The sequence below is a fragment of the Epinephelus fuscoguttatus genome, linkage group LG14 (genome assembly GCF_011397635.1).
Source record: "Epinephelus fuscoguttatus linkage group LG14, E.fuscoguttatus.final_Chr_v1".
In the NCBI taxonomy this organism is placed as follows: Eukaryota; Metazoa; Chordata; class Actinopteri; order Perciformes; family Serranidae; genus Epinephelus; species Epinephelus fuscoguttatus.
Window position 1 is genome coordinate 12,903,751 of NC_064765.1, and position 16,513 is coordinate 12,920,263.

Below are 16,513 nucleotides of genomic sequence, written 5' to 3' on the forward strand. Positions count from 1 at the left end.
TACATAGACAAGGCAACAGGAAGTCCATTCATTCCTATGTTTGGCTAACAGGCTGCTAACTGGCTAACAGGCTATTTCCTTCACTTCAGTTGCCTGTGTTGATCGGCAACTGAGTTTGTCTGATTAAAAAGAACTTGTTTATCTAGTTTTAACACACTGTGAATGAGTGATGTATTCTGCTAAAATGTGGTTATACATTATATACAGTTAGATCGTCATTATGACTCAGCTGTTCATACGTCTTTTTAATTAAATATTTCATACAACATGCCACGTATTTGGCAGGTCCTGTTTCTGTCCCGTTAAAGTTCCGAGTACATATTCCAAACTACTGGATGCCAAAAAACGGACAGAATTAGCCTCTCCCCCATGGCTACAGGTAGTTTCTATCAGCTTTCTTTCCATTGGAAAGGAAATGCACTTCCTTGCATTGGACACTAGAGGCATCATCCATGTATTTATAGATCTACAGTAGAGCTTAGATTCTCTGCCCAAGCCTGAACCCGACCCGACCCGTGGGCTGAGTCCAGCCGTAATTTTCCGCCACTATCTTCGGGCTCGGACGGGTGCGACCCTCCCCTCGACGGCGCCACTGGCTGCACACATGTGAGCTGTTGACGGTGACAACGTGTGTCAGCTTTGTCGAGTGTACGAAGTGCAGCACGATGCTGGTACATGACAGAAAAAAGACGGGGACCCTGACGCTTAAGAGGCACGTGACAAAGGCTTGCCATGGAAAGAAAGACGAGGGTCAGCCTTCAATGTCCACGTTCGTAGCCTTAAAAAAATGTCGGGTTCAAACCAGGCTCGGGCTCATAATTACAGTTAAAGGGCCGGGACGGGATGGGCTTGGACAGAACATGGATTTCTGGAGCCCGATCTAAGCTCTAATCTACGGACATCAGTCACATACATAAGTGGAAACGAGGCGTTAACCTGTTCTTTAGTAAAATTTACACTAGATGTGCTGGCAGATTTCTTTAACTTCAGACAGCCTCGCCTCGTTTCCAGTCTTTATGCTAAGCTAAGCTAAGCTAATCATCCTCTGGTTCTAGCTTCATATTCAGACATGAGAGCAGCACTGATCTTCTTATCTAACTCTCAAGAAAGCAAATAGGTCTATTTCCCTAAATGTAACACTACTCTTTTAATATGTTATACGTATACGCTGCAGGATTGTTGGTTTCTGTGTTTAAACATGCTCACTAGCAAAAGTGAAAGTAAAACCAACCCAAAGTTCAGCCTTATTTGTTGTTTCGCCTCACTATATTTGCATTTTTTTCAGTGCTGTGTCTCTTGGATATCTGCTGCTGACCATCTGGCACCTGGCTGCTACCTTTTGATAAAGCCCCGACCTCACCTGAGCACCCATAACTCTCCTTACTTCTGTATGAGCCTATGTATTGTTTTTCAGGAAAGACCTTTGTGGTATAACTTTGTGTGTGCACTTGTGTGTGTTAATCACACTGTGGGTAGGGAATCCTTTCGTAAAGTAACATTGTGGGGACTCAAGTAGGGACAGAAAGCTTTTTTCCCACAAGGTCAGTGCAATGTGACAAATACAAGTATGCTGGTGGGCGTGTAAATCTACCAGTATGTGCATGTGTGTGTGTGTAGGCACCAACCTGCGTGACGGCAGCGGTATCCTCATGAAGGTCTTGTACGTCCTCAGCTCTCTGTGAAGCTCCATGAAGTGTTTCTCCTTCCTCTTGACCACCCAGGTAAACTCACCGTGCTTCAGCTCAATCTTGAACACCGCTGGTAGAGACTGAAGATACACACACAAGGTAGGAGAGAGATATTGGGGCAAACGTTGAGGTTAGAGTCATTTTAGTTGCTGTGAGATGGTTGTTCTAAAAGCAAAAATTCATATTCAAATACATAAAGAATTGCAGCAGACACTAATTATAGAGGCTTATATCCTGTGCAACTCATAATTAACATCTGATCCCTATATTTTCTGAAATAGAAACAACCAAAGCTAAGGAGTGCCACAAAAGATAGTAATAATATCTGGATTGTTTTGTCATTAACAGTGTGTGCAGTACCTTGTTGACACTCCTTTGGTGCGACAGGTTGAAGCGGTCTTGTGCCGTGGTGAATCTCTCCACCTCAAGTATCCGGGCAGTAATGGGAACAGTGGAAAGGTAGACCTTTGCGCTGGCTTCCTTGAAGCCCACTGTGGCATAAACAGCTGAAAATGCAATACGACTGTCCCCTAGGAGAAAGACAGAGGCGGGTGGTTAGCGTGATTTTTTTCTTTTCTTCTGTTTGTGCATGTAGGAGTTGTTCCGGCTGCTTAGGAGCGAGTAGGCTGCATCGCCGAAAACTCGGCCTTTGTTCAAGATTTTTACTTTGCAGTATTGGGTCAAATGCTTCTGTTTATGCTCCGGTAAAGTTTGTGAGATCTAAATTATGTAAAGGAAAAATCCACCCTCATACTCCTGCACTGTTAGACACAAGCTCAGTTTCCTTTTGTAACTCAATTTTGTCAATTTTCCACACTGACAGACGATGTGAGCCCACTTTCCCTCAGCCTGGCTGGTTCACTATCCCTCAGTTGTCCTACATCTCCCAGAGATCCTGCGTACAACCCTTGGAGGACATTCACATACTTACTGATTTGAAATTATATCATCACAGAAACATTGCTTATGAATGATGAATATAGTTCACAATCTGACAAGTTTCCTGGAAGTTTAATCTCTTGAGGACTTTACATAACAGCCTACTACCAGCTGATCTGTTTATCACGTGAATAACCGACTGCTCTGTTCAGCTGAGAGGTTTGCCAAGTATTTAAAGCAATCACAGTGGCACACTGTTAAAAATAAAGGCGCCAAGTAGAACCATATCTGGCTCTTCAGCTTCAGGTCCCCACAGGTCAGCGGTGTCTGGACTTTTTTGAATGGGGGCCAGATCATGTGAAAATACGTTAAGGGCCAGCTGCTTCTTACATCATATGGGTTATTAAAAAAAACACATACAAATGAAACATTCGCAACTGTTTAATCTTTCAGTGAAAAAGAATTCAACTTTCCATCACTGTGGAAAGTGGCGGCCCTCACTGTCAGCTTAATGGCCATGTCTGCTACCTGGCAGGAAATATCTGCTGTTATACAACCATTAATTGCTTGTTTACAGTTTATGACAACACATTAGTTCCACCTGCGCAGTTCCTATTTGGTGCACATCTATAAACTGTATGATAGTTCTGCTATCGTGCAATGAACGGAGCAGATGTAGAGTGATCTTGCATGATGAACAGATGTGTGTTTTGGGCCACAATTAGTATATTTTAAACAGCAAGCCAGGGGCGGGCTCCAGAGGGAGTTCGGAGTAGAACCACCTCTTCTTTGCATTGAGAGGGGTAAGTTGAGGTGGTTCGGGCATCTGATCAGGATGCCTCCTGAGTGCCTCCCGTTACAGGTGTTCACACATCCCACTCGTAGGAGGCTCGGGGCAGACCCAGAACACCCTGGAGGGACTACATATCTCATCTGGCTTGGAACCCCTTGGGGTCGTCTGGGGTGCTTTGCTTGTCCTGCTGCCCCCATGACCTGGCCACGGATAAGCGGACGAAAATGGATGGATGGATGGAAGCCAGGGGCCATTTAAAATCATTCCACAGGCCACAATTGGCCACTGGGACGGACTTTGAACATGCCTGCCATAGATGAACCCTTTTTGGTTCTTGGTAAATCCTTTTATAAAGGTTCCACCTGGAACATTTTCAGAGAGCTCTACCTAGAACCTAGCATCCATGGTTATACCTTGGGCCATCTGTGAAAGGCTCCACCCAAAACCACCTGTGAAAGTTTTTACAGAAAATCCTTCTATGGGATAACGTTTCCATCAAGAACCCTCTCTGGGGGATCTATCCAGAACCTTTCCACCTTGCTAGCAAGAAGGGGTACTACCGAGAACCCCTTAATAATCCAAGGGTTTCATCTAGGACCCACCCAGGACTTTCTGCTGAGAACTCTTTTTTATTCCACTAATTATGGTTTTAGTGTAACAGATTAGTCTGTGGCAAAGGAAACAAAGGCAAACAGCCTTAGTCTTCATGACACTTCTAATGGGCCATTAGTGATTGAAGGGATACTTTGCGGATTTTCACTGTTAAACTTCCTGCAATCTGACCTGTGCCTAGATATCCCTACTTCCCCCTGGCAAAACTCTGCCGGGTGACACTTACTGATGCAAAACACGTCATCCAGACGAGTTTCGCTTGCTGCCTGGGCTGTTTCTGGAACAACAGGCTGTACTTCTGCATCTTTGTATTGCCGCCCATGCCGCCACAATGGACACAAAGAGTATAGAAGCAGATCAAAAGAGACATCCACTTCTCTCTCTCTGTCTCTGTCCCTCAAACTTGGACTTGGAAGATAGTATCTTTTCTATATGATGTGAAAATGATGATAAACACAAGTAAAACTGATTGATCAATGGGACATCAGGTACATCCACATTTTAAAAAAAAAATACCATTGAAAACATGGATAAACATTTAAATTTCTGAGGGTGAGGATCTTTTAATATCTATGCTTTCAATGATCCTTTAAAAAATTTCTTTCAAAATGTTTTTTGGATGAAAATGGCTCTTATTGGAACCCTTAATCCTACAAAGAACCCTTTTCTTCAAAAAGGGGTTCTTCAGAAGCAAATGGTTCTGGGTACAACCTTAGCGTTTGGAACCCTTATTTCACTGAGGGCTATTTATTGTTATTGTTTCATTTAAGGTATCACATTATTCTCGGGTGAAATGATGGAATCACGCTACTTGAGCCAGACGGAAAATATGCAAACACACATACACACACACCTATGTTGTTTCCATCATAGTCGTTATCCTCTCCCTCCCCCATGTCCAGCTCTCTGGTATCCAGGCTCTCCACAAGCTCGGCCATGGTGATACCGTCGTGCGCGTCTGGGGCCGCTGTGTTTTCCTCAGAGTTCACCAGGTTAAGGTTACTGGTCGTGGGCGGGGCTTTACCCAGCATGTTTAGCAGTTAGCCCCAAGAGCAGGGCGAGCCTGGAGGAGAAGAGAGGAGAGATTATCATTTCATAAATGAAAAAAAGACATGGGTTGGGTCAGATCACTTAGAAATGTAGTCAGTTATTGAATATAAATGATACATTTTTGTAATTAATAACAATAATAATACATTTAATTTTTAGAGTGCTTTTCTGGATACTAATTAGCAACGTAATTTATTGAATTACAAAAATGTCATCTAATCTAAACACTGTTGGGATACTCCAAATCAGTTCCACAAAATAATACTCTTAATTCTCTTTAAACATCTCTAAACATTTTTTAATGTAAATAAAAAGCATTTTGCATATTGAACATTTATACCTGGTCAAATCAAATTACAATAAATTGACATATCTTAAAGACGTAAGCACAAATGGAATCAAGCAATCTTTGACAATGCAACTGTAATCTTACTACACATTTTTTCAGATGTAATCTGGGCTGATTACAGTGGACTACACAATCCTTATTACATGTAATCCATTATGACCCAACGCAGAAACATCAAATGCTGTGGAATCAAAGGGAATTACTGTAGAGAGTGACTGGGTTCGTATGTCCATGTTGTTGTGAACTATAGGGCTGTTTCCTGAGGGTACATAGACTCCCATCGAGACAGACTGTCACTCGACCTTTCATTATGTTGTGATTAAGAGAGATTACACAAGACCCTGATGTTCTATTATAAGAGTCCTGTGAGGACCGCAAGTATGCAGGCTCTTTAATAAGCAGACAAATGTTCTGTAGTCACAGCTGGAATAGCTTTCAATGTCACATGTGCCCACTGCCCCAGAGACAAGGATGAAAATACATAAAAACAGAACAGTTCAGTCCTGACAGTCAACAGAGCAGGTGACAGAAGTGAGTAGGTGCACAGATGTCAGAAGTGTTCAACTGGCTTGATCTAGTAACTGCATGAGCCCAAACATGATTCACATAATTTTTATGCTAATAAAACTGTTGGGAAGAACCTGCATTTGTTATGTTTCTCCATCTGTCTGTGTCTTTTCTTATTGTATCTGTATAGACAAACCATTGTGTTGATCCGTATCCCTGGAGGCACAATCTATTTAGGATAACAGTTTATTCAGCACTCTGTCACTGATATGTCAGAAAGCCATTAATTTTGACATCTAAAAAAATTCATTCATTCATTAATTTCTGTAACCGCTAATCCTGTTAGCGGTCGAGGGGGGACCAGCTGACCTTGGGTGAGACAATAACCCTGGACAGGTCACCAGACTATCACAGGGCTGACACATAGAGACAGACAACCATTCACACTCACATTCACACCTACGGACAATTTAGAGTCACCAGTTAACCTGCATGTCTTTGGACTGTGGGAGGAAGCTGGAGTACCTGGAGAAAACCCACGCTGACATGGGGAGAACATGCAAACTCTAAACAGAAGGGCTCCCCCACCCTGAGGTTCGAACCCTGAGTGGGGCAACAATACTAACCACTGTTCCACCATGCAGCCCTATAAAATAAAATAAAATAAAATGCAATAAAAACTCACTTATTAAAGTCATCTTATTTTGAGTACTCAAATAATTCTAAAACCAGATATTTTAGGTACTGAAGAAAACAAAACATAAAAACCTGGAAACGCTGAGGTTTTTTTTCCCACATTAATATTTACATCAATAATAATGTGAAAAAACATGAGATTTTTCTCATACAAAACTGGCGTTTTTTTAATATTAATATTAAAAAATAATAATAATTTTGAAACGCTGTACAGGAAAAAAGATTTACAGCATTTGCAGGTTTTTATGTTTTGTTTTCTTCAGTACTTAAAATACTTGTTTTGAGAATTATTTGTGTAGTCTGAGGACGATCAGAGGAACGAGAACATTGCTCTAATTGAGTGATTTTCTGAACAAAGTGTCGCAGCCCCATTTGAGTTTGGACAGCTGAGGAGTTTTAAGCATGTCCTAATATGGGGAGCTCCTTAAACTGTGGTGTGGCACTGTCATTAAGCTGAGGTGGTCATCATTCACTTCAGTTTTTAGCAGCAAATATGACTGAATCTAAATCATCTGTAGTTCAGTGATTCAGTGAATTATTTACTAAAGTCATGCACACCCGGCCGCCCCAACCACAACCCACCCTTCCTCTCCAGCACCTATGCAGCGCTGATACATTTCAATGAAACATGTGTCAGTCACCCTTCCTGTGACCTGACTTCCGAGACATTCCTACGAGCTAACCTATTTAAATCCAGTTAATGACAAACTAACCCTCTGACTGACCAGTTTTTCATTACCGACACACACAATGAAAGAATGAGCCGATATCCTCCTCACCATCCAAATCATGTGTCATAATCATACACCCAAATCAAACTGTGTTATCATGAGATTAATGACTTATTATGTACTCACATACTGCAGATGACATTTTTGTTACTATGTGATATATGATGGGGAGCAAAAATGACAGCAAAAGAAAGACAGACTGACTTCTGGTTTCATTCCTTTGGAGACAACTCCCAGTGAAGCACCCAATGGTTCTTGGGGGATATGCATCTCAAAAATAGAATTGAGTGCTATATAAATCTCATCCCAGTATCACTTCGGTTTGTTATGTAACCAGAAAGCATGGAATCTGTTTCCCCGCAATTCCTCCAGCAGCTGCTAGAAGGTGATGACCCCATCTTTCCTGTTATTTGTGGTGTCCTAAAATATGTTGCTATTTGCTTCTGTTTTCCATTTTCCTAAGATTTTTGTACTTTAATGATCCTATTTAAAGTTATCTTCATATAACAAGTTTTACACAACTGACACAAAAATTCTGTTGCTGACCGTGTCCATCCCTTTATGAGCACAGTGTACCCATCTTCTGATGGCTACTTCCAGCAGGATAACGCACCATGTCACAAAGCTCAAATCATCTCAAACTGGTTTCTTGAGCATGACAATGAGTTCACTGTACTCCAATGGCCTCCACAGTCACCAGATCTCCATCCAATAGAGCACCTTTGGGATGTGGTGGAACGGGAGATTCACATCATGGATGTGCAGCCGACAAATCTGCAGCAACTGTGTGATGCTATCATGTCAATATGGACCAAAATCTCTGAGGAATGTTTCCTGCACCTTGTTGAATCTATGCCTCAATTTATCAAGGCAGTCCTGAAGGAAAAAGGGGTCCAACCCGGTACTAGCAAGGTGTACCTAATAAAGTGGTCAGTGAGTGTATAGTCACAGAGCCTTTACTTTCTGCTGAACAACCTCGTCCTGCTTAAGAAAAGTGCAAAGATTAAACAACCAAAGAGCGAACAGAAAAACTGCCAAACTCTGAATTTGTAAGAAAGAATCAAATTTAATACAGTCAGGTCCATAATTATTTGGACAATGATACAGTTGTCGTCATTTTGGCTCTGTACACCACCACAATGGGTTTTAAATGAAACAATGAATACCTGCTTGAAGTGCAGACTCTCAGCTTTCATTTAAGGCTTTTTTCAAAAATGTAGTATGAACCATGTAGGAATTACAACCATTTCTTCACACAGTCCCCCGACTTTAAGGGCTCATAAGTATTTGGACAAACTAACATAATCATCAATTAAACAGTCAGTTTTAATACTTGGTTGCAAATTCTTTACAGTCAATGACTGCCTGAAGTGTTGGACACATAGACATCATCAGATGCTGGGGTTCTTCCCTGGTGATGCTCTGCCAGCCCTTTACTGCAGCCGTCTGCACTTCCTGCTTGTGTTTTGGGTGTTTTGCCCTCAGTTTTGGCTTCAGCAAGAGAAATGCATGCTCAATTGGATTCAGGTCAGATGACTTGGCCATTGCAGAACATTCCACTTCTTTGCCTTAAAAATGTCTTTGGTTGCTTTTGCAGTATGCTTCAGGTCAATGTCCAACTGCACTGTGAAGCATCATCCAATGAGTTTTGAAGCATTTGGTTGAATCTGAGCAGATAATGTAGCCCCAAACACTTCAGCTTTCATCCTGCTGCTCTTGTAAGCAGTCACATCATCAATAAATACAAGAGAACCAGCTCCACTGGCAGCCATACATGGCCATGACATAAGAGTACCTCCACCATGCTTCACTGATGAGGTGGTGTGCTTTGGATCTTGAGCAGTTCCTTCCCTTCTTCCTTCTCTTGTCTTCCCATCATTCTGATCTTTGTTTTATCTGTCCATAGTATGCTGTTCCACAACTGTACAGGCTTTTTAGATGGTTTTTGACAAACTCTAATCTGGCCTTCCATTTTTAAGGCTAACCAGTGGTTTGCATCTTGTGATAAACCCTCTGTATTTATTCTAGTGAAGTCTTGTCTTGCTTACAAGAGCAGCAGGATGAAAGCTGAAGTGTTTGGGGCTACATTATCTGCTCAGATTCAACCAAATGCTTCAAAACTCATTGGATGATGCTTCACAGTGCAGTTGGACATTGACCTGAAGCATATTGCAAAAGCAACCAAAGACATTTTTAAGGCAAAGAAGTGGAATGTTCTGCAATGGCCAAGTCATATCATCTGACCTGAATCCAATTGAGCATGCGTTTCTCTTGCTGAAGCCAAAACTGAGGGCAAAACACCCAAAACACAAGCAGGAAGTGCAGACGGTTGCAGTAAAGGGCTGGCAGAGCATCACCAGGGAAGAACCCCAGCATCTGATGATGTCTATGTGTCCAACACTTCAGGCAGTCATTGACTGTAAAGGATTTGCAACTAAGTATTAAAACTGACTGTTTAATTGATGATTATGTTAGTTTGTCCAAATACTTATGAGCCCTTAAAGTTGGGGGACTGTGTGAAGAAATGGTTGTAATTCCTACACGGTTCATACTACATTTTTGAAAAAAGCCTTAAATGAAAGCTGAGAGTCTGCACTTCAAGCAGGTATTCATTGTTTCATTTAAAACCCATTGTGGTGGTGTACAGAGCCAAAATGATGACAACTGTATCATTGTCCAAATAATTATGGACCTGACTATATGTATGATTTTAAAAAAAAAATGCATCATACAAACAAAAAATTGTATCAGAAGTTCCTCAGAATGTATCCGAATCCCACAAACTTCCTGCAGTTACTCGTCACACTTTAGATTACTTGTACAGTTTATCAGGTGTTCAGTACTGTTAGCATTATGCATTGAATATAGTGTAAAATATATCACATAGTGAGGGGTCATCAGTTTACTCAATGATCGAAAAGGGGTCCCTTGAGGCAGTGGTCTCCAACTGGTCCAGCCATGGGGTCCAGATTTCTCCTTAGTCATTAGTCTGCTGTCTCTAGTCGCGTTTCCATTATAGTTTTGCGCAAAATAAATGCAATATTTCTAAAGTTTCAACAAAGTACAAGTACGACTTGCAGGTGTTTCCTTTAAAAGGTGTTTTGCGTATGAGCCATAATTCTTGTAACATCTCGTGCCGCGAGACTCCACTTTGTTTGTGGAAATGAGATGGACATTCCAAATCTCTTGCGAGCTGGAACAATCATCTCAGCTGCCACTGCTGACAAAGAGAGCGAGTGGTATCCCAAAGGCAAAGTCCTCATGTGTGGCAGCGACCATGGATAAAGGATTTCTGGGAGAGGATCGTGAATGAGGAATTCACAGAGGACTTGAATGTCTGGTGACGTATATTTGCGAAAAAAGTGTTTCCATTACACTTTTGCGATATACTTCTATATCGACACGTCTGAAAAACCACCTCATGAGAGCGTAAAAACTTTTTCTCGACATTTGAGAAATTTTTCGAAATGTAGGTGTTTCCATTACCAGTTTTTTATTCCGATATTTAGGTTTTGCGCATTTCTAGGGTTAATGGAAACACACTCACTGTCTAGTAGCTGACCGTCAGTCACTCACTCTACAGAAGGAAATGGCACTTCAAAATAAAAGCTCTGTGGCGGAAATTCAAAGGTTGTTTTTTGACAACCTTGACATGTTTGCGAGTCACTTGCGATCCATTGCGGCATGACCCGCCAGTTGGGAACCACTGTGTTAAGGAAAAAGGTCAGGGGTCACTGCTCTACATTATGGTACACTACAGAAGTTAGAATTATTTCCAGTAAGGGGAAGGTGTTACTGTAAACCACAGAATTACTAAACTGTCTAAGTACATGACATCATGCACAGCTGTCAATAACACCCACACACACATACACACATATCATTATACATTCTGAAATCTCTGCTCTCCCAAACCTTCACTCACGTTTCATTCTTTGATTTAGGTTTGAAAAAAAGTTTGATTATGATAGCCTTGCTATGTATTACTTTATAGTTTGTGGTGCTGTGTCAGTGCTATGTTCGGGAATGACTTGACCGACTGCACCCATAGGAGTGGGAGTTGGTGACGAAACATTGTTGGTGACGCAATATGCTGTGTGTGACACCATGCAGAGCAAGACCTGACAAAGCTGGGCACGACACAGATTCACACAGTCAGTCATACACCTTTATATTAACTTTAAAAATGACATGCACCGAAACCTGTGCAGTCATGCCACTCACATGCTAATTCAACTCGTGCTTATGCATGACACACAGATTAAACAGTATACTGCGCATACAGTCAAAATACTGCGGCTAGAGGCAAATGTCATATAGCTGTCTTATAGACAAATATTTGCAGCATACATCAATGTTATCACAAAGCAGGAGTCATCTTGTCATGTTTAGTAGTTGTTTACTTTGAGCAAAAGAATATAGACAAACTGTGCTCAGCTCTCTGTTTTGGTTTCACCGGGTTCAACTCATAAAAATAAACACTTCTCGAGAATCCAAAAACCTGCTAAACCTGTTAGAAAAATGAAGCTCCTCATGTGCTTGCTACAGCTCTGACTTCATTTTAGCCCCAAAAGCAGTCATCTGTAAAATCCTGCATTACTAAGACAGGATCCAGACAGGGTGTGGAGAATAACAGCTCTGCAGCTACAATAAATCTTTCATCCTTCAAGTTCAGGATACAGTCGAGAAAAAAAACAGCCAAAAAGAAGTAGCTGTGCACATAAAGCACCAGCAAGCAGTGTGTTTAGTCATCCAAGACTACCCCATTCACATGTGGCCCATTAACAAACCTCCCTCCGAGTGTAGACACAGTGGAAAAGACTGAAGAAGAAGGGAGAGGAGAGACAGAGAGCAGTTGACTCAGCAAAAAGATTCTAAGAAGAGACTTCATTTAAGGACAGCAGTAGTAGAAGTAGAGTGTTGTATGCAGTCCTTACAGCTGTGCATCTGCGTGGACCATTTTTCTCTTCTCTATCGTGTTGACTCCCCAGTTTTTCCTTCATTTAGACAAATAATGCTATCACCTAAGAAATATTATCAAAATCAAATCAGCTGTGTCTTTTTATGACCTGGAGAAGCTTACTCATGCTTTTGTATTCTCATGCCTCAACTACTTTAATACATTGTTTACGTGCCTCAATAAATCTTCAGTAGCTCGCAGAACACTGCAGCTCGTACTTTAGCTAGGACAAACTGTAGGGTCACATATATCCCCAATTCTCACCTCCCTCCACTGGTTACCACTTAACTTCAGCATTGATGTGTTGGATTATTTTAATACGTTTTAAAGCTCAACATGGTTTAGCGCCGAGTTGTATAGCAGAGCCTCTGACTCCCTGTGCTCCAAGTCGTGGCCTGAGATCCTCAAGCCTACCCTCAGTAGTCGTCCCAAGATCAAGGTTGGTAATTAAAGTTGACTAGGCTTTTGCAAAACCTCATTAAAAATATTAACGTGACAGTGTTCTGATAAAAGCAGACAGAAAGCAGTCGCTACTAAGATAAACACTCGTGTTTGGACAAGACACTAAAAGGTTTATTTGGCCTGAAGTTTCAGAGATGGCTTTTACGCAGCCTTGAGACAGATGATCAAATGTATTGTGATGAGTCAAGCATGAAGTCACTGTCACCAGTCTAAGGAAAAACAGCAAACACTCTGTGTCTCTGAGGTACACTGGGTGGAGCAGCACCAAAGAATAAGGTTTTGGTGATTCATCAGATTTCTGGACAGTTTGCTCTGAAGCAATGTGTGTTGTTCCCTCCCACATTGCTCTGAAGCAATGTGGGAGGGAACAACACACACTTGGAGACAAAGAACAAAGTCAGTTGTTTCTTTACAGTCTGAAACTTACAGCAGAGGTATACAGTTAACCTCCTGAGACCCTGCATCCTCATATGTGGACATCACATTTTGGGTTTCCCGCACCTTATACTTCATTCTGCTTAACTTAGACCTGTTGTCCTCATTTGTGGACACTTTTATGCTCAGTCTACAGCTGATCCAGACACAGAAGTGAACAAGGTGCAAAACCTGATCAAATTTTGTGGTTGAAACTTAATTATTTGTACTTTTTGTTTTGGCTCAACGATGTTCAGGTATTGAAGTAATTGAAACAGCTGATAATTAATTACACTTGTGACTATTAAAAATAAACCCATTGTCCCCATATAAGGACATCTTTTTTCCCCAAAAAGTACTTACTGTTCAAAGACAATGCTTAGTCTTTACTACTTATCAGGTCCTACATCCCCAAATAGCTCAGAGAAATAAACATTACTTGTGTAGTTTGAAAATAGACAGATGATAAAATTTTAATACCTTTGAGCTAAATTTAACATTCCCCAAATCTGCTCAACTTTAACATTAATCTGAACCTACAGAACTCAGATTAAGAGGACAGCCTGCTCAGGTGAGACTCAGGTAAACTGCACCTTTGTCCCTGCAAAGTGCTGGATTCTGCTCTTTGAAGCTTAAAATGCTTGTGACAAGTAAACAACACGTGAGCACGTACACCAGCAGATAACAGCTTGACAGTAAACACTGCCGCTCCACTGAACAAGATCCAACACGCTCACACAGTCAGTATCCACCAGTTGCCTTCAGTGCCACTGCATGTCTGTTTCCTGTTGCCCCTGTGAAGCCATTTAGTCTCCTCATTCATCAGATCATTTTCCCATTCTGTTTTTTTCTGCATAAAGATGCTGGTGTAATAATTAATTGCGCTGATTGCTGATTTTAAATCATCATCATTAGCATCAATAATTTGAGATAGATAATAATTTACCTCTTTTTCCATCATCTTCACCACACTGTTCGGTTTCAGAGTCGGCATTGACTGTAAAGCACGAACTTGCTTGCTCACATTTTGTACAGAAGGACAACAGTGTGGGAAATGATAATGCACACAGTTATTGATGATGCAGTATCTTTATCAGCCCGTCTGCAAAGTATGTTAAGTATAGAGATCACATACTCAGTGGGTTGACTCTGATCCAAATCTGGATTCTTGACAAACTTCAATGTAACCTGACCCTGAATGCTCGAGAGTGACACATAGCTATCATGTTACCTCACCTGGCAGTTTTTGGCTAGCAGCCACACATAGTGAGCTTGTCACAGGAGGGAGCCCTGGTTGTAAAAGTGGAATGGCATCTTTAGAACTCTTTGGAGCAAATTTAACTTGGTCTGGCTACCTGCCTTCACAGAGCCTAACATAGGACACTTTGGACAACTGGTATCACAAAGCTGGCTATTAACTGACTCTGGTAACTCTGGCAGTTGTCACATAGGATTCTTTAATGTGGTTGGTATTTAAAACATGTTCAGCAGTCAAGATTATGCATTCATAATCAAAGTATTAAGAGTAAGTGATACACTGAAAGGAGCAGTGTGTAGGATTTAGAGGCATCTAGCTGCGAGAATTGTCGATTCCAACCAGCTAAACCTTCCCTCATGTGCCAAGCGAGAAACTCCTGGTTGGGATTCTTTTAGTGTTCACTGTTTAGGAGGTTTTTACGAGGGGCAGATTTATCCGCAGACTCTTCCTCTCCAAAACAAAAAATTAAAACCAGTAAAAACACAAATTAAAGTGGCCGATGTGAAAACACAAATGGCCCTGTCTGGAGCCAACTTTCTAGTCTTCCTGCCACTCAAAGTGCTTTTACACTACGTCACATTCACCCATTCACACACGCTCAAACATTCACATGCTCTCACACACAGATAGAACAGCCATTGGGAGCAATTTGGGGTTCAGATTGAGTGCGAGAGTTCATTTTATCTGAGAGAAGCACGAGACCAGTGTACAGAGTTTTCAGTGACACAGCTGGCCATTGTGAAGAGTGGTAAAATGCCACTACATGCCTATTTTGCACCAAACTGTCCTCAGAATAACTGTAAAATTAACTGGACAATAAGACTGGGTAAAAAGTCACTTATGCAAACTCACAGTACACCACTATGTCTGACACCTATTGTGGCCAAATTTAAGGACTTGATTACTACAAACATGCAGACACTATATTTTGGGTTTACTTGACCTTATACTTTATTCTACTTAGACCTGTTGTCCTCGTTCGTGGACACTATTCTGTGCCACCTAGTGGCAGTAAGAGCACAGTACACTAATCCATGTAAAACCAAAATGGCAGCCACTTCTGCCAGGTCAGTCTGCATCTGATCCCAACACAAAAGTAGATGAGGTCCAAAACCTGATCACATTTTATGGTTGAAACTTGTTTATCTATCAGTAATAATTATTGTAATTTGATAGGACAACCAATTTGACCATTTTAGCAACAGTAACAAGCTGAGACACTGTTAATCTGAAAGACACTGGGACCTTATTAAGTTGAAGACAAATCAAAGCTTTCCCGGATCATGCAAGCAAGCAAAATAACTGGCAAAACTCAAAATCAATTATCAGCACTCCACACCCAAGCAGTTAAAAGGAAAGCCAACCTCATTACACAGGATCCCGCTCAACCCCTGCACAAGTCCTTCCAACTCCTGCCATCAGTCTGCCGCTATAAAGTCCCCCTATCTAAGAAAAACATCCACAAAAACTCATTCATACCCACTGCCATAAACTTCTTCAATAAACAATGAACAATGGACAAAAATAACCCTGATGCACTATGTCACTTTACACATATCCACACCTTTTATCTTGTCTATTTTTACAGTTTTAATTTTATACTTGTTTTTAAGATCTATACACACTGTGTGTGCTTTCAGAATCTGTGTTGTGCAATTGTTTCTAATCAGTGTATTGTCTTGTCTTGTATGTGGAGCCACATCGAAGAAAATTTTCTGTTACAACAGACAATAAAGTTTTCTGAATCTCCTTTGAGGACACTGGGACTTTATTGTCATCTCGTTTCAGGACATTGGGACATTATTGTCGTGACATCTGATGACACTGGGACTTAATTATCATTGACCATGTTTAGTGTTTTTATACTTATCGAGTCCTGTTGTTCCCAAATAGCTGGGAGAAATTAAAAATGCATTTAAAACAGAGGTTAGGTGCTCAGGAGGATCTATCAGGTGCATGAAGTTCTGGAGTTTTTAAACTTTAGCTGTGGCTAATTCAGCCTTCCTGGACCTATGACACTGTGGAAATGCAAGTTGCAAGTGGACCTCTACAACATGTATTTGAGTAGCCCTGGTAAAGTGTACATTTATGAAGGTAAAACAACTAAATGAATA

At 41.2% G+C, this 16,513-nt stretch overlaps 1 protein-coding gene across 3 annotated transcripts in view; it reads right to left on the reverse strand.

Annotated features, from left to right (window-relative positions):
- pld1a (phospholipase D1a) overlaps positions 1-16,513 on the reverse strand; it is a 67,095-nt gene that overhangs the window by 29,942 nt on the left and 20,640 nt on the right. For all 3 annotated transcript variants that reach the window (XM_049597189.1, XM_049597190.1, XM_049597187.1), the window contains exons 2-4: positions 4,826-5,035; positions 2,049-2,218; positions 1,626-1,768 (exon numbers count right to left, since the gene is read on the reverse strand). In XM_049597189.1, coding sequence (XP_049453146.1) covers positions 1,626-1,768; positions 2,049-2,218; positions 4,826-5,003 — 491 coding nt within the window. In that variant the 5' untranslated portion in view covers positions 5,004-5,035. The remainder of the gene's footprint in view (positions 1-1,625; positions 1,769-2,048; positions 2,219-4,825; positions 5,036-16,513) is intronic.